The following is a 19,666-nucleotide window of genomic DNA, read 5'->3' as shown; positions in this document are numbered from 1 at the left end:
TCTATATCATCCATGCAAATAAAAAAAAAAACCTCTTGCCCAGCATCTTTGAAGGCCGGGCCATACGCAATCCGCTCACTCGATTCTCTAAATCTAGAAGTTGCACTCGGCCTCTGATCAACGGCCCTTGTGCAAGGTTTCGTGGATAATGTAGAAGATGTCATCCAAATCGATCAAAGGCAGAACAGTGGTCTTAAAAGGCTCCTAGTGGGCGTTGAGTATGGTCTTGACCTTTCTGCTTTTGTTAGCACACCAGGCAGTAATTCTTTAAATCTGAAAATGGCAGCAAAAATGGTATTTTTACAACAATTTTTGAGAAATCAAGACGAAAAAATTGCAGCCAAGATTGCATTATGGGAACAGAACAAAAAATGTTTGGAAACCCAGCTATAAATTTAAAGAAATGGTGAAACGGAGGAGGGGATTCAGCTGTAGTTTCTATTAGGGTAGGTGCACATGGCCGTAGTCTCTCCTTGCGAGAATTTTTTTTTTTTTACGATTTTCTGGTCAAGGCTTGGACAGAATTACAGAGGTGAAGGGAAAAGAAGTTTCTCCACCTTCTCAATTATGTCAATCCGTGAAAATCTGGTTGCACTCAGATGTTACCCGTGTGCGGTCCGATGTTTTTCTACAGAGCCAAAGACTTGCATTGACAATTTTGATCCGACAGTCGAATTAAAATCTTGACAGGCTACTGAGTGGTCGTAGGAAAAATTGTAACATGTGCACAGCCTTTACAGTGGTTTAGGAAGGCAGAAGGAGAGAAGCTCAATATTGCATTATATCCATTAACGCCATTATGTGTAAATGGCCAGTCGTTACACTGGACGAGACCTGGCGTCATGATGGATCCCCTGCAGTGAAGGTTGCAAACTTTTTCTAAAAAAACACAACAAAGAAGCGTAGCGTAGAACGCCGGTCTGGTAGTGCCTTATCTGCCCCCATATAGGTGTGCATTGCTCACCTAATTATGTTGGCACAAGCAGCCAGTTGGCGACCATGGATGACCGGTATTGGCCCTTGTACGCATTCATTTCTCGCTGCACTCGCAGCCTCTAGTGAAGCCAAAAGAAATCCTATGTTTGGTCTTGTTGGACGTGGAGTCGGCCGAGCTCCGGCCAATTGGCAGGAGCTCACAACATGTGTTCAGCATTATTCTGAGCTTGCAGTTACCACATGTGTACAGTGTTCAGAAATGTCTGAGCTGCTGCAAAGAACAGGTATACTTAAAGGGAATGTGTCATCAGAAAAAATAGATATATTTTTTTTCTAGCAGGATTTTGTTTTGAATACCAAAAAGTGTTTTGTTTTTTTTTTTCCACCCCCCCCCCCCCCCCAGAAACAACAATTTTTATTTAAAAATTACAAATATGATCTTGCAGTTTTCACATTGACCACATTGCAACCAGGTCCTGATTCATCAAAAAGATTATGGATGAATTCTGAGGTGTATCTCTTTAAAGAAGAAAAAAAAAAAAAACTCAAAAACTTTGCGTGGTGCTGAGTTGCACCAATTTTTTTTGAAGTTTTTGGCATTTTAATGCCAGTTTTGCGAGCTCTGCCATAATATGCTGAGCTTGGGGCAGGACAGTGGTGTCACACCACAGCTCATGTACTTCATGATGAGCTGTAGCATTCCTTACATCAGAAATCTTATTCCAGTCATTGACTGGAGTAAAGATATGTGGCAAGGTGCAAGCTGTTTTCATTAAATGTATGGAGTGAGGTTGCGCCCACTAGACAAGCTCTGGCCGGGAGTATGCGTAACGAATACATCACCGCCGTTCCTGGCTCAGAAACCGGCGTATCCTCGCAGCATACAATGCGTGCGCTGGTGGCATTCGTAAGTCTGCAGTCACACAGAGTGGCTGCAGACTTTTTGTTTTAGACTGGACAACTCCACTATTGTGCATCCGTTGCACTGAAAGAACAGCTACTGGGGAAAAAATTTAACTTTTTCTCCCATGAGCCGCTAGATTTCGGTCAAAGAGGTGTGCCAGAGCAGCTAATGCACCACTCATTATACTATGAGGGGTGGCAGTAAGCATCCCCCAGGCACTTTGACAGCTCACTCTGCAGCGCATGTGATAATCCTGGTCTTTACAGATTAATAGCGGTTGGGGACAGGATTTTTTATTTTTTTGCTTTTTTTTTTTTAAGCAATAAGTCATTTTCTGATGACACATTCTCTTTAAATAGGGTCAGTGATTATTAGATCATCACCAGTGATCAGCTACAAATTCCGATAGGACTTAGCAGTTTTCCTGCAGTGCCCACACTGGGGGAAGTGCGGCACTACACATTTCCCATTGATAAGAGTGGGCTTTGTGTGTAATGCATGTTATTCCTGGTCCTCCAGAGTGACAGTCACTCTCTCTATTAATGGTAGCTGCCAAATATTCAGAATTTTCCATCTTTACTCTAGAAGTCCAAGCAGTTTCCATCTGTAAAAGTGTGCTGTTCCCCACGAGAGCTACTGTTTGCGGCTTTTCACCCCCATTGTGTATTTTTGTTTGTTCTGCTTAATCTTGGGGCATTTTTTTCCCTTTTTGCTCTACGGCTGACATTGTCTGCCAGCTTTTAGCGTCCAGATTTCACTGAAGGTCCTTGGCGTGTAGTCGTGTTTTCCCAATTTGCATGTCATAGATTCTTCTCTCTAGGATTTCAGCTTTCTCTCTTACAGATTGCTTTAATTGAGCTTGATGGTGGTTTTGCAGCTGTCGTTATAAGTGCTACAGACTTAGCCGAGCTGGCACCAGGGTGGTTCAACACGTTTCATGTTTTATTTTGTTGTCGTTATACGCTCCTGGTTTTTGTATTTTTTCTTTTCTTATTTTTTTTTTTTTGCCATTAGCAATACCTTACATATGCAGGGCTTGAATATACACTGCTCAAAAAAAAATAAAGGGAACACTCAAATAACAAATCCTAGATCTGAATGACTGAAATATTCTCTTTGAATACTTTGTTGTGTACAAAGTTGTATGTGCTGACGACAAAATCGCACAAAAATCATCAATGGAAATCAAATTCATTAACCAATGAAGGCCTGAATTTGGAGACTCGCGCAAAATTAAAGTGCAATGTAATGTCCTTTAAAACAAGTCAAAATGAGGCTCAGTATTGTGTGGCCTCCTCGTGCCTGTATGACCTCCCTACAATGCCTGGGCATGCTCCTGATGAGGTTGCGGATGGTCTCCTGAGGGATCTTCTCCCAGACCTGGACTAAAGCTTCCGCCAACTCCTGGACAGTCTGTGGTGCAACGTGACAATGGTGGATGTAGCGAGACATGATGTCCCAGATGTGCTCAATCGGATTCAGGTCTGGGGAATAGGCGGGCCAGTCCATAGCTTCAATGCCTTCTTCTTGCAGGAACTGCTGACACCCTCCAGCCACATGAGGTCTGGCATTGTCCTGCATTAGCAGGAACCCAGGGCCAACCGCACCAGCATATGGTCTCACAAGGGATCTGAGGATCTCATCTCTGTACCTAATGGCAGTCAGGCTACCTCTGGCGAGCACATGGAGGGCTGTGCGGCCCTCCAAAGAAATGCCACCCCACACCATTACTGACCCACTGCTAAACCGGTCATGCTGAAGGATGTTGCAGGTAGCAGATCGCTCTCCACGGCGTCTCCAGACTCTGTCACATCTGTCACATGTGCTCCGTGTGAACCTGATTTCATCTGTGAAGAACACAGGGCGCCAGTGGCGAATTTGCCAATCCTGGTGTTCTGTGGCAAATGTCAAGCATCTTGCATGGTGTTGGGCTGTGAGCACAACCCCCATCTGTGGACGTCGGGCCCTCAAACCATCCTCATGGAGTCGGTTTCTAGCAGATGTGCACGTTTGTGGCCTGCTGGAGGTCATTTTGCAGGGCTCTGGCAGTACTCCTCCTGTTCCTCCTTGCACAAAGGTGGAGGTGGCGATCCTGCTGCTAGGTTGTTGCCCTCCTACAGCCCCCTCCACGTCTCCTGGTGTACTGGCCTGTCTCCTGGTAGTTGGTCGCCCTCCCAGGGCTGTGGGGTACACTGTATCGGGCCGGTGTCAGGGGGGGGATGTGTCACAGAAGTGGTGACCCGGTCCGTGGCCCTGGGCGCCCAAGTAATCAAAGGGAGTTTGTAATGTAGTTTAAGTGGAATGGAATAGTTTGTGACGCCACCTGTGGTGTTCGGCAAGCGAGATGTCAGGCCGACGCTGCATGCGGATCCTCTGGGGCTGGTGGTGTGTTGCAGTGTAGCTCCCCACAGGTGAAGCTGTAGCCCCAGGGCCGTGTAGTTGCAATGGATGAGGAGAGGCGCAGGCAGTGTAAAGGATGGTACCCAGATGTAGTGGTGCTGAGTGGGTTGGCGCAAGAATGAATGGAGGACACCGGGGCTTGTAGTTCCAAAGCTTTACTTAGTCTGTGGTACACAAGGGTGCCTGCCTCCGGGCCGTGTCCGAGACTCAGCCAACCTCCAGGCAAGATGGGGAACGCTCCCCTCCAACACTCCTCCAACTTATGTGCCTTTCCTGAATGTCTCCTCTATAGCGCCTTTAAGTGTGAAGATCTCCAGTTCCGTGGTACTCTGGAGATCCTCCTGACAGATGTTCCCAAGAACTCTACTTGTACGGCAGACAGCTGTAGCCTGCTTCGGGGACTCCCTTCTCCTGAGTCCCGGCTCTCTATCCAGTTGCTATTGTGCCCCAAGTCTTAGATGGGAGTAGTGCATTTACAGCCAACTACTCCACCAGTGTCTGCTGCAGAACCATAAGTGTCCATACAACCTCGGGGACCGGGCCCCGGCCTTGCGCTGAGAACCTATAGGCAGGGTTCCTCTTCTAACCCACATCCTCTCTGTTCTCCTACTCCTTCGTTCCGTACTTGTCTCTCTCTCTCCTATGGAAGCTTAGGTTTCAGTTCTACGTCTTTCTCCTTCTTTCTCTTTCCCATTCCAGCTGGCTCGGATCACTGAGGCAGCTGCAGCACTCCTTCCTCCATCCCTTCTTCCAGGGATCCTCACTCCTGTCTGTTTGACTTCCTACCCGACTGACCTTCTGTCAGACTGACCTGTCATCCTACACTTTCCCACTCTTTTATGTATCTTAACTTCACCCACCTCCCAGCACATCCAGTGTTCCAAGCAGGGAACCACCAAAGGTGCTCTGCTACTCTCTAAGCACTGAGCTGCAATGTGTTTGTGCAGAACTACCCTTTTGTGTGGGGTGCGAGTGTTGGAGTGTGGAAAGGGGTTCCCACCTTCCCCGGATGGTGGGGTACCGCACCTCTAAAGAGAGAGAGGAAGGTGCAGTACCTCTGTGGTGACTGAGCCTCAGGGGAGCCACAGTAGCGCCTCTGGACACTACGCGGACAGGCACAGCAAACCTTCATTCCACAGATCGCATTGATGTGCCATCCTGGATGAGCTGCACTACCTGATCCACTTGTGTGGGTTGTAGAGTCCGTCTCATGCTACCACGAATGTGAAAGCACAACCAACATTCAAAAGTGACCAAAACATCAGCCAGAAAGCATTGGTACTGAGATGTGGTCTGTGGTCCCCACCTGCAGAACCACTCCTTTTATTGAGGGTGTCTTGATAATAGCCAATAATTTCAATGTGTTGTCTATTCCATTTGCACAACAGCATGTGAAATAGATTGTCAATCAGTGTTGCTTCCTAAGTGGACAGTTTGATTTCACAGAAGTTTGATTCACTTGGAGTTATATTCTGTTTAAGTGTTCCCTTTATTTTTTTGAGCAGTGTAGATTAATTTAGGCCCCTGGGTCAAAAAAGTATATGGGGAGTCGCTTATGTTTGAAGGGAATAATCCAATAAATTAATTTGTACTCCCATAAAACTTCCTAAATTCTACCTTACATTGCCTAATTTTTCACCATTCATTCATGTATGCAGTGCCCAAGTACAGTAACCGTGCTCAAATAATATAACCACAAACTGGACATAAATGTATGGGAACCTCCCAGGGAAGAAGCTTAGAAAGGTCTTCATTAAATAAAAATGGGGAGATTGAGGCCCTTAAAAGGTAAAAGCAGAGACGTAACTATAGTGGTCTCCACCCAGATCTTGGACTCCACTGAGGAGGCTCAAAGTTCCCTTTTGGACCATATTAAAAGAGCAGTACTATTAAATTGCCATGATATTTGGATGTCCTATATGTATGTTGACACTGAGCTTTGTGCTGAGTTTTTGGAGCAGAAATTATCCAAAATCCTCCTCAAACTGTGGATTTGCAATAGAAATGAAGTTGAGTTTTCTTTTTCTGTTTTTTTTTTTGTTTTGTTTTTTTTAACCATTTTTGAGGAGAATTTTGGAGAGTTTCGGCTCAAAAAGTTCCAGAAGGAAAAATCCAATCCCTGTGAACACGCCCTTGGAGATTTTGGATTGGGCTCCATAAGCTTCAAGTGAAGCATTCAATTGCGTGAAGAGACCATAAGCATTTGCTTTTTTACCCATTAATGGGGTTGTTTTTAAAGGAGACTAATGTTAAGAGTACATTAAGGCCCATTTCCTGGTAGGAACCCACTATTCTAGCGAGACGCTGTACACAAGTGGATACAGCTCTGGTCTTCCCAAATCGTACTTGTATGACCATGTACTAATATCTGTCCCCTCACGGGGCTGACGGTGAAAAAAACAAACAAATAATAAGTTAAAGAAAGACATTATAGTTGGTTGTCACTTGAAGGAGTAAAAATTTCAGTTTTTCCTGAAATGGTGTAGAAACGTGTGACATCTGGAAGTCGCACAATCAGGATGTCGTGAAGAAGGGAGACTGACCACAGTAGGCTGGAGGGATGAAAGCTGGAGAACAAGCTCTTGGGAGACAGGGAAGGGTGGTAGGGAACATGTAATTAGATGGTTGGTAATCTTGAGCCCTTTCATATCCAAGCAATGTCTGATCTATATTTAACTTTGTCTTCATTCATTGTTTTGTTTTTTTTTTCTTGGAAATTTCTCAGTGTTGGTCATGTTTGAACCATTCATGGCAACCAATCGGAGCCTTGTTTCACTTGTCTATTTTCGCCCCTGCCCTCCTTTTTAGTGGCAGGGATTAATCGGAGACTTGTTTCTGTGGAGCAAATGACTGAATATGGCAACCAGTCTGCCTCAGGTGGCTCCAAGTGGTCGTACTGAGAAGACTACAGTCCCCAGCCTAATTGTTATACGAGAGGGATACCCTAAGGAACAATCATAGTCTTCGGGTAGGGCAGGGCGCTTTTAGTACGGGCCCCGGCCACTAGGTGAACCTTCACGGAACCCTTATAAGTCCGTATGCCAGATGATTCACACAAACAGTGTGCGGCTATGAAGGCCTCCTTTTGGTGAAAAAAGCATTGTAAACTGTTATGCTACATAAGGTGGCTTACAAGGAAGCTGCCATGAGCAAAATACAAGTTCGTGAATAGTTCTCCTGCTTTAAACGAGCTAAATGCAACCTTCCCTAATAACGTCAGCTGGCATACTGACTCCGAAAGGTTCCAAGAAGATTAACATAGCCACAGACGCCAGTATTTCAACCACCCTCCAGATGACAATTCATGTTTCTTTTCTCCCATGTACCCCAGAGGAAGGCATTAACACTACCAAATCTTTTCCTGTTGATCTATTCCTAATAAAACCTAGGATGGACTGATCTCCTAGACCATCTCCATCCTGTGGATAAGCAATGACTTTGGATAACCCTTTTGACCCATTCATCATTTTAGACCACCACAAATGTTACTGTTTTTTACATCTCCTTTGTACTTATGTGGAAACTATAGGGTTGGGTGGACACGAACCGGTATTATTTTGGCTCCGTGTAGTATTTTTTTTAGGGCACCTAGATAAACTACTAGGTCATAGGTCATTAATCTGATTGACCTTGTCAAAGTGACATCTCTACTCTTGGTCACCTACGGTGCTATGGAGGTCTATTACTCTTCTGAAGGCTTGTCCAGTCTCTTCGTAGACCTGTCTTCTATCATTGAGTAGCTGTGATGGGAGGTTATGCTAACACAGTGCCCCTTTGCAATATCATCTACAATATCTACAATAGGTTTTACGTTGCTTATTTTATTTTTTTTCAGTCCCTGAGCCATCAAAATCCTTGCGGTCACCTTCATGACCTTCCCATTATTGCAAAGTCTCCAGATTTTTTTCCCACCATTCTGCATCTTCTCCATCCCCCTACATTCTTAAAACCTGAACCCTAACCCTTATTCATCTTGGTAAACATTGCTTCTTTTGTAAGAGGCGTTGAATGGACGTTTTTAGCAGAATTGCTCCATCCTTACAAAATTAAGAAACCTCTCCTCTAGTAAAAGAATTGTGTGCTTCAGGAATTTCTCTCCAAAAACCTACATGGGGTTACTGGGTGTCCAAGGGATTTAGCACCTTTTTGATGTAGATGGAGAAGGGACTGACCTAACCACTTTCACTATCACTTATGTGCACCATTGTAGAATACGTTGGAGCTATAGCAATACTGATTGTCTTGTTTGATTTGTCATTGCAGCCTGTTGGGAGACTCTGCAGGACAGTCAAGGAAACTTTTCATCTCCTGGGTATCCGAATGGCTACTCGGCATTTGAGCATTGTGTGTGGAGGTTGTCTGTTACCCCAGGAGAGAAGGTAGAGAGTATACGACCATACAACTATGACTTTTTTTATTTTTTTCTACTGATGAGATTTGAATGTGTCCTTCAGCTTCTGGGGGATATTGTATGTTTTCTTATGATTTAAATGGATAATTGGAATAATACATGAATCCCTATGGAAATATACAATGCCCATGGGTGACATGTAGGTAGAGGAACCTTGACATTATTCATCCCACAATCCCAGGAGACTTGCACCCTCTGCAGTAACATCACACTATCCATGATCCCATTTTCAGGATTCTGGCACAGAATTCAGACGGGCTCAAGAGTTTAACGGGAATGTGTGTCATCATAAAATGAGCTTTACTTTAAATCAAGCTTTTAATCTTTTTTCTTAAATCAAGTTTAATGTTTTGTTTTTTTTATTTAACCATCTTAATTTTGTTTAGAAGTTTCCAAATCTGTGTCTAAATATAACAATCAAATCATCTAGTTTTCACAATGAACACTCGGCTTAATATTAGACTTTCACGTCAACTGATTGACTTATACAGGAGAGTTTTCTAGGCATGCTCTGATCTGGGTTCAAGTCATTGGGAAGGGGGAGGAGGTGAGCTGTGACATCACCTTTTGTGAATGGTGGATCCTGTGGTTTCTCCAAATTCAGCTCAAAATTCAGCTTTTATTGATTCCTGCAGTCACAGAATTACTTGCCCATTCATGACCAGTACCTTTAGTATTTAGTAGAGCTTCACCTCTGGTTATCACCTGCTGCAAATGTGATGTATATCCAGACAGTAGCTTTTGCGAGCGTTCCTGAACAGTTTTAGCCCTTTTCCTCTTGGACAATGGTTTCCGGTTCATTAACATTCTCGAGTTGTTAAGAGAGTTAATTATTGGCTTCTACTAACAAAATTGGATACAAGTATACTCAGCGTCGGACTGGCCCACCGGAGAACCGGTGGATTCTCCGGTGGGCCCTGGCATCTGTTGGGCCCTGGCACCTGCTGGCATACAGGGCCAGCAGTTGCCTAGGGCCCCCGCTGTTCCAGGGGCCCCCAGCCAGTGGTGTGTGGCACACCATGCAGCTGCTATGGGGGCCCCTGCCAGCGGAGCAGCAGCGGGTGTCAGGAGGCAGGAGCCCCTGTCCCCGCTGCTAAAGAGAAATGAATATTCACTGCGAAGCAGTGAATATCATTTCAGGTCTCCACCCCCAGAGGCCCCGCCCCCAGCCCAGTAAGCCGCTCTGCATCAGGGCCGGCGCTGCCCTCAGTCCTCTCTGCTCCTGGCTCACAGCCAGTGCGGGATGACGTCACTACATCGTGCACCCGCTGTGTGTCTGGCAGAGGGGGCAGCTCCTGACACTGAAGCCGGGATCAGCGTGGGAGCGAGGAGGAGAGGTGAGTATCGTGTTTTGTTTTGTTTTTTTATATATCTCTCTCGCTCTCTCTATCTATCTATCTATCTTTCTATCTCTCTTATATCTATCTATCTTTCTATCTCTATCTATTATCTATATCTATATCTATCTCTATCTATTATCTATATCTATCTATTTCTATATCTATCTCTATCTATCGCTCTCTTTATATCTATCTTTCTATCTCTACATCTATCTCTATATCTATCTATCTATCTCTATATCTTTCTATATATATATATCTCTATATCTATCTATTATGTCTATCTATCTATCTCTATATCTATCTATTATATCTATCTTACTCTATCTATCTCTATATCTATTATCTCTATATTTATTATCTATCTAGCTACCATCTATATCTATCTTTATCTATATATATATCTCTATCTAATATCTATATCTATCTCTATACCTAGCTATCTATCCGTTATCTATCTCTATATCTTTTCTCTGTATCTATCTATCTCTATATCTATATCTCTCGCTATCTATCGCTCTATCTCTATATCTATCTCTATATCTATATATCTATCTCTATCTATCCCTATATCTATCTCTATATCTATATCTATTTCTCTCTATATCTATCTCTATATCTCTCTCTCTGTATATCTATCTATCTATCGCTCTATCTCTATATCTATCTTTCTATCTCTATATCTATATATCTATCTTTCTCTATCTATTTATCTCTATATCTTTTCTCTGTATCTATCTCTCTCTATATCTATATCTATCTATCTATATATATATATATATATCTATTTCTCTCTATATCTCTCTCTATATCTATCTATTTATTTATCTCTATCTCTATATCTATCTCTCTGTTTTTCTATCTATCTCTATATCTATCTCTATATCTATCTGTCTTTCTCTATCTCTATCTATCTATCTCTCTATCTCTATATCTATCTTTCTATCTCTATATCTATCTTTCTATCTATCTCTATATCTATCTATATCTATCTATTATGTCTATCTATCTAGCTATCTCTATTATCTATATCTACCTATCTCTATATCTATCTGTTATCTCTATATTTATTATCTATCTTTATCTCTATCTATTATCTATATCTATCTCTCTATCTATTTATCGATCTCTGTATCTATCTATCTCTATATCTATCTCTCTCTATCTACCGCTCTCTATCTATCTTTATATCTATATCTATCTATCTCTATATCTATTATCTCTATATCTATCTACCTACTGTATCTCTATATCTATCTCTATATCTATATCTGTTTCTCTCTATATCTATCTCTATATCTCTCTCTCTATAGCTATCTATATATTATCTCTATATCTATCTATCTCTATATCTATCTATCTATCTCTATATTTATCTGTTATCTCTATATCCATATCTATCTATCTATCTCTATATCTATCGTTCTATCTAACACTATATCTCTATATCTATCTCTATATCTATCTTTCTATCTAACACTATATCTCTATATCTATCTCTATATCTCATTATCTATCTTTCTCTATCTCTCTTTGTCTATCTATCTATTGATCTATCCATCTATCTCTATATCTATCTCTATATCTATCATCTATATATATCTATCCATCTATCTATCTAGCTATCTCTATCTATCTCTATATCTCTCTCTATATCTATCTATCTTTCTAACTCTATATCTATCTATCTCTATACATATCTCTATATCTAGCTATTATCTCTATATCTATCTCTCTATATCTATCTGTCTCTATATCTATCTATCTATCTATCTATCTATCTCTATATCTTATCTCTATATCTCTCTATATATATCTCTATATCTATTTTTATTTATAGCCATCTATATATATTTATCTCTATCTATCTATATATGTCTATATTATTATTATTATATCTGTATATCTCTATCTATTATCTATCTCTATCTATTATCTATCTCGATCTATATATCTATCTATCTCTATATCTTTCTATCTATAGCTATCTATCTCTATATCTATCTATCCATTATCTATTTTCTATCTATCTCTATATCTATCTACCTATCGATCTATCTATCTATATTTCTTTCTATATCTATCTTTATATCTATATCTATCTCTATCTATCTCTATGAATCTTTCTATCTATATCTATCCATTATCTACTTTCTATCCATTATCTACTATCTATCTCTATATCTATTTCTACATCTATCTTTCTATCTATATCTATCTAACTCTATATCTATATATCTATATAGCAGTATTCCCTATGAGGGGGGCAGTATTATTCCCTATGAGGGGGTGCATTATTCCCTATGAGGGGGGCAGTATTATTCCCTATGAGGGGGTGCATTATTCCCTATGAGGGGGGCAGTATTATACCCTATGAGGGGGTGCATTATACCCTATGAGGGGGCAGTATTATACCCTATGAGGGGGGCAGTATTATACCCTATGAGGGGGGCAGTATTATACCCTATGAGGGGGGCAGTATTATACCCTATGAGGGGGGCAGTATTATACCCTATGAGGGGGTGCATTATTATACCCTATGAGGGGGTGCATTATTCCCTATGAGGGGGGCAGTATTATACCCTATGAGGGGGGCAGTATTATACCCTATGAGGGGGGCAGTATTATACCCTATGAGGGGGGCAGTATTATACCCTATGAGGGGGTGCATTATACCCTATGAGGGGGTGCATTATACCCTATGAGGGGGGCAGTATTATACCCTATGAGGGGGGCAGTATTATACGCTATGAGGGGGTGCATTATTCCCTATGAGGGGGGCAGTATTATACCCTATGAGGGGGTGCATTATACCCTATGAGGGGGTGCATTATACCCTATGAGGGGGGCAGTATTATACCCTATGAGGGGGGCAGTATTATACCCTATGAGGGGGCAGTATTATACCCTATGAGGGGGTGCATTATACCCTATGAGGGGGGCAGTATTATATTCTATGAGGGGTCTACATTATATTCTATGAGGGGGCTGCTTTATATTCTATGAGGGGGCTACCCCAACTCCTGCTACATCATTAAGACATGTACAACCTTATATTATACCCGGATATTAGCGTGTTTTACCGCACAATTGGTGGTCTGGTATTTAACTCTATGCAGCTACATAGTGGGCCCCAAGAATGATTTTCTCTGGTGGGCCCAAGGTGTTCCAGTCCGACGCTGAGTATACTGACTCTTCCTAGAGATTTAGCTGGAAGCAGAGTTTTCAAGTTCAAAGTTACTGGTACACCGGCTGCACTAGCCAGGTGTAGCAGAAAGAAGAGGCTGTCATCTGCTTCTAATATGCTCAAAACCCTATAAATAAGCCAAAGAAGTTTGGGGATTCTGTTCTGTAGACTAATGAAACAAAACTGGAAGTTTTCAGGCCTGTAGATAAGTGATATGACTGGAGGTAGAAGAATGAAGTATACTGAAAAGAACACCCTGCCTTCTGTGAAGCATGATTGTGGCTCAGTGATGCCTACAGAGAAGAATGGTGGTGGCGCTGTGCTGCCTATAGTGAAGCATGGTGGGGGCTCAATGATTCCTAAAGTGAAGCATCACAGTTCGGTGATACTCTGGGGCTGTATTCTTACTCCTGCAGCAATTTGAGAAGGCAAAATGGATTCAATCACATACCGGCAAATCCTAGTAGAAAGTCATATCTTCTGTGACAAAGCTAAAACTTGAGCATCATTGAACCTTTTAACAGGACAATCAAGTCCACTAAGGTTTGGTCTCAGAAGAAGTCCTAGAAGATTCTGGCACAGCCATCAGTTGTCTGACCTGAAGCATATAGAAAATGTTTGGGATTTCAAGAAGGCAGTTGCAGAATGCAAACCCAAAAGTATTAGTGACCTGGAGGCCTTTTCTAATGACTATCAGACTTAAGATTCCTCAGGAACATTGCCAGAAGCCGTTGTCTTTTATGAATCATGTTTGCAGCAGATCATAACAACCAAGTGCTTTAATAATTTGCAATGTGGGTTGAAAAATACTTGACTTCAACTGTAGAGGTGCAAGCTTTCAATGTGAACCTGTCTGTAATGATACAGAAACAGATGAAAAGACATCTGTACAGAGAAGGAAAAGTGAATTTGGCATTAGGCCCACTGGCCAGCGTGAAAATTGCAAGGATGATGGTGATATAAAAAAAATACATTTAATGTAAAAAAAACAAACCTTATTTTAACAATAGATCACTTTGTGATGACACATTCTCTTTAATGTGATGCCTCTGGCTCTGTAGCAACCCAAGAGTTACTGAATGGTATGCGCCCTTTTGAGGGAGTCGTGTTACTTGAAATACACAAGCATTATCATTATGCTGACCTCAGCATTTTTCAGGCTTGGAGGGATTTTTTTTTTGGGAACATTAAAAATTGACATAAATTAACACTATATCATACAAACCCGTCCTTTACCTTTTACGCCTTGTTCCCCTAATGCTACATCACGCTATATGAAGGTAATGGTAGTCAAAGTATAAGTGGTTATTACCAGTACTTGGTCAAAAAAGATTCTCCCCCATACACTGACACCTCGGCAAGGTATGTAAAAAGATCAAAATTCAATATGAAAAAAGAGAATGAATATGCATCTGTATAAAAAAACACAAAGCAGATTTTATTCCCAGCAAGTTAAATTAGTGTGGTAGCATGTGAAACACTACAGACCACGGACAACCGCCGTTTCGCACCAAGCAGAGGCTTCTTCCTGGTCCCAGACCTAGGAAGAAGAGCCTGCTTGGCGCGAAACGGCCATTCATGCTCTGTAATATTTTACTTGCTCGGAATAAAGTCTGCTGAAGTAAGTACGGGTAAGTGCTGCATATTCATTGTCTTTTTCCATAAGAAGCTAATGTTGTGTTACTCATGGAGTGACTTGTAGTGAAAGGTGTAGGTGTTTTATATGGCAAACTTTATTATTTCGCTGTTTTAGCCTTATTTACACCCTCCTTTTACAGTAGTGTGCACCCTATAATCTCTTACGGATTCTAACTCGCTATCTTTTCCCCTAAGATCAGGCTGAATTTTACCTCTTTGGATGTGTACCGCAGCCGACTATGTTGGTACGACTACATTGAAGTCCGAGATGGGCACTGGAAGAAAGCTCCTCTCATCGGTATTGTCCCATGGTTAATAATTATCTGGATTGCGGATAAACCCTGATCATCTATCATGTATGGCCGCTAACGGTTCCTGTATGTCACTTCTTTTTTTTTTTTTTTTTTTCTCTTCTTCCTTAGGCCGTTATTGTGGTGACAAAATCCCAGACTCCATATTATCTAGTGACAGCAGACTGTGGATTGAGTTTAGAAGCAGCAGCAACTACGTGGGGAAAGGATTTCATGCCGTTTATGAAGGTATGATGATTGGAAGCTGATCATGTTGTACATCTAATATACCTGTCTGGTCATGATTGACGGTCCCGTGTCTCGTTGTCTAGGAGACCGACCACCACTGCTGTCTAGCTTGTAAGCGCTGCACTCACAGCGTGCTCCCGTAATCCCTGCCTGTTTCAAAGCCATGTTTGCACACTAAAAGAGCTTGTAAGCGCTATGAATGGTTTGCCGTCACTGTTTAAACTGTAGTGGTGGTCGGTTTCCTAGGCTACAATAGTAAACACAAGAATGGTGTTAACATTTTCAGTCATGCTTGAGATATTAACGAACAGTAAGTGGCATAAGTGCTCCTTTTACAAGCACGATCCAACAATACCCATCTATGAAGATGAGAATGGCCCTTTTAAGACTTTTCGCAGCTGGAAGTTTGCTACCATTGCATCGTTCTGTGAGGCAAACAGCTTGGACTGAAGTAACTTAAGGGCTGTGTTCACATTGAATTTTACTCTCGCTTCAGAGGCTCCGTCCGTGCTTACGGTCGAGGCCCCGGAAAATAGGATTGGTGAGGTTTGCGTTGATGCAACTATTGACTTTAATGATGTAGATGTGGTCACGTTGCGGTCTGTCGGACATCATTTTCGGCCATATCTGCTGTGCCTCCGTTCTTTTTGCTGCATTTTTCTCCCATAGAAAGCAACCAGAAAGTGCAACAAGCATTTTTGCAGCGTTTTCCGCTGCCTAATTTGTGAACAAAACTAACTTTATTAAACGTGTACTGTAGACAAAGTACACATGTAATCTGCACCCAAAAAATGCTGCGAAACCTGTGTGTTGGCTGCAGTAAAATATGCCACATGTGAACATAGCCTTAAAGTCCATGGCCTCCTCCGCGCAAACATCCAACCCTCATTTTAGGTGTAATCCCAATAAAGCCACGAACAGTAGGATGAAACAGTGTGAACATAGCCTTAGGGCTCACAAATCAGAGGTATATTACCAGTGAGTGCAGCCTCCATAGCACCCGAAGCTTTGCTTGTAGGACAGAAGATATCATGGAGAGACTTCCAAGTTGTCCTCACATGGACATTGGTCTCTTCACCGAAACGACCCTCCTGGCAGTGATCTCAATACTCGTGCTCTTCTGTTTTGTACCTCTTTCTTTTCTCTATGATGTCTCGTTTATTTCTTTACTTTTTTTAAAATGTTTGTTTTCTTATTTATTTTTTTTTGCCTTTTTAATCTCCTTTGTGTACTTTGTAGCCGAATGCGGAGGTGACGTGACTAAAGATGAAGGGCACATCCAGTCTCCAAATTACCCTGACGATTACCGACCCAACAAAGACTGTAAATGGAAGCTGCGTGTGGCTGACGGCTACAACATAGGAATCGTGTTTCAGTCCTTTGAGGTTAGAGGCCCAGGAGGCTCCTCAACGGGGTTTGGGGAGGGTGGGGGAACCTCCGAAAATGTGTGGTGTAGGAAGCAAAACCTACTCTTGAGGGGGAAGAATAGACACTGAAATGTCCTACCGTGTTTTTTCATTCTTATATTTGTAGAAAATCTTACACATTTGTCGGCCTAAGCAAAGGCATCATCCATGGGTATGGAAGTGGGGTTGAAGATGACAAAATGTGGCACAGTTATCTGCTGTCACCCTGTGGGTCCAGCACAGGCCCTATGGTGGTCTGTGCAGGCAGCGGAAGCGATGATGTCACTGTTCGTACGGGACCGCTGAGGCTGTTATTGGCTGCAGCGATCAGCTGACACTAACGATGCGTCGAGGGATGTTTCTCTGACGCGCCATTCCATGTGTCCAGTTCAGACATTGCTGACCAAAGCGGTCACAGGTTGTACTTGCATGTGACTGTCAAGGCTACTGAGAGACCTTCATCCAGCCTCCATTCCAAGCTGAAATAATAAGTAGTTAAAGTCTCAATGGAGGAAAGCTGGTTGTTCAGAATGGGAGCCCTTTTCTGAAATTAGCTTTGAAAAGTAGTTACCCCCCCTTAAAGGGAATCTGTCAGCAGGTTTTTCCTATGTAATCTGAGGACAGCACAAGGTAGGGGTTAAAACACAGATTTCAATGATATGTCACATGTCAAGCTGTGTGCTGTTGTTTACTTACAATGAAGGTTTTCTCACCTGGTAATTATCATTGCCTAGACTACAGCAGAGCATGCGTGCTAGTCCGACTCCACCCCCTTCTGTGATAAGCAGCTAACTTTCTATAGAGAATGTACACAAAAAACCTGGTGTGGGAAGGGTTGGCTTTCTCTGCTGTTTCCTGCTAAATCTAAGAACTGTGCCAGAATGGCTGCACTCAGTGAGTTAAGTATTACCTCGTTGGATTCAGTCTTGTTACCTACATCATGCTGCGCTCAGATGAGGTAGCAAAAACCTGCTGGCTGATTCCTTTTAATACACATATTAGTTGATTATCCAGTGTAGCTGTTACAAAGTTTGTCCAGGATTAGATAAAAGGATCTGCTCCACCCAAGAACAGTGCTACTATTACTCACAGGCTGTGTCTGGTATTGCAGGTGAACCGCATTCACCAGTATAATCTGGGGGGGGGTAGACGCTTTGAGTAAGATTTTGGATGATGGCCACTGTTTGTAGATTTTCTCTGGTTAACAGTGGCTTTATTCCACAGATTGAGAGACACGATAGCTGTGCATATGACTTTCTGGAGATACGCGACGGTGACTTGGAAACCAGCCCTCTGATTGGCCGCTACTGTGGCTACGACAAGCCAGACGACTTCAAGAGCTCGGGCAATAAACTGTTCATTAGATTTGTATCTGATGGGTCCATTAATAAAGCTGGATTTTCTCTCCACTACTTCAAAGGTCAGTAAGGCCAGCTCGTACATTACGTCTGAACTCGACTGGGTGGGCTACAGCCCTTTATGATTTGTTTTTTGGGGGGGGGGAATTAGAAATTTGTTGGTCGCGATGACTAAAGACTACTGATCAACTGTAATGGTTGGATAATAGCAAATGTAGAAAAAAATCCCAAAATTTTAGAGGGTTTTGGAGTATTAGAAAAAAATATGTGATGGTGTTGCAGTATTCACTAGAATTGGGATGAGCTGCAATAGCCAATGGATAAGGGTGGAGCTGTACACTAAATACAAACATTATTATTTTTTTTTTAAATATCTATTCTTTTATTTCTAAACAGCTTTTCGGTGATTCCTTTGTATCTCCGTTCATATTGCACCCACACGCACAAATGATACACCATTTGAAAGGTAAATTTGCCCCCTTCAGCAAGAAAATAGCCAAACAAACCACACATCCACGATTTGATCACAAAATACAGTTTAAACATTAATTTTCATAAACCTGCGGTAAGGAAAAATGACCTGCAGGTAGCACCACAGTACCACAAAGCACACTACCACAAAGCTGCTTACAGACATCACAAACAAATGGGGCTTTCCAGCTAGCCGAACTGCTTGCCCAGCCTATTTTAGCCAAATTGGAGGATTGCACACTTCACTGCAGGTGAGGCACATATGCAAACACATTTGTAAACATGCACTGCCTATTGAATTGCACACTTGCGCCGTTCATACTCTACCCACACAAAAAAAGATACACCATTTGAAAGGTCAAATTACCTGCAGGTGGCAGTGCACTACCCCAAAGCACACTACCACAAAGCTGCTTACAGACATCACAAACAAATGCAAACATTTGCTTTGGGGTCTTTCCAGCTTGCCCAGCCTATTTCAGGCACTTTGGAGGATTGCACACTTCACTGCAAGTGCTTCACATATGCAAACACATTTGCATACATGCACTGCTTTTCCAGTGATTACTTCGCCCTACACACACAATACCACAATACACCATTTGAAAACGAAACTTGCTCCCTTCAGCAAGAAAGCAGCCAAACATACCACACATTCATGATTTTATCACTAAATTACAGTTTAAACATTCATTTTCATAAACCTGCAGAAAGACACAATGACCTACAGGTGGCACCTCAACCGGAAGATTTTTTTTGGCCTCTACTTACCAAACCAATTTATTGTATTACCAATCTACATATAAGTACCTGTCTGTGTTCATCATCTTATGAAATACATTTACATTTGACCAGCTTTGCTTTTTCTGAAATTGCCTGCGCCCCCGACGACCAATGTGCGAAAATTTTGCACGGGCCAAGCTATTATCTGTGTATTTCTTTTATCCCTAAACATCCCCTTTAAGTTTTTGTAGCTAACTAGGACCTTCATGGTTATTCGTGTGTGTGTGTGTATGTGTATATATATATATATATATATATATATATATATATATATATATATATATGTATGGTAA

General features: G+C 42.0%; 1 protein-coding gene across 1 annotated transcript in view; it reads left to right on the top strand.

Annotated features, from left to right (window-relative positions):
- Positions 1-19,666, top strand: part of BMP1 (bone morphogenetic protein 1) — a gene marked incomplete at its 5' end in the record, with an annotated part of 47,032 nt that overhangs the window by 939 nt on the left and 26,427 nt on the right. The window contains 5 exons of the mRNA XM_073588955.1: positions 8,504-8,619; positions 15,012-15,114; positions 15,239-15,355; positions 16,595-16,740; positions 17,986-18,181. Of these exons, the coding sequence (XP_073445056.1) occupies positions 8,504-8,619; positions 15,012-15,114; positions 15,239-15,355; positions 16,595-16,740; positions 17,986-18,181 (678 nt within the window). The remainder of the gene's footprint in view (positions 1-8,503; positions 8,620-15,011; positions 15,115-15,238; positions 15,356-16,594; positions 16,741-17,985; positions 18,182-19,666) is intronic.

Source organism: Dendrobates tinctorius, unplaced genomic scaffold (assembly GCF_039654945.1).
Source record: "Dendrobates tinctorius isolate UK_male_01 unplaced genomic scaffold, ASM3965494v1 ptg000104l, whole genome shotgun sequence".
NCBI lineage: Eukaryota > Metazoa > Chordata > Amphibia > Anura > Dendrobatidae > Dendrobates > Dendrobates tinctorius.
The sequence above is the reverse complement of the archived record's forward strand: the minus strand, read 5'-3'. Positions and strand labels throughout refer to the sequence as shown.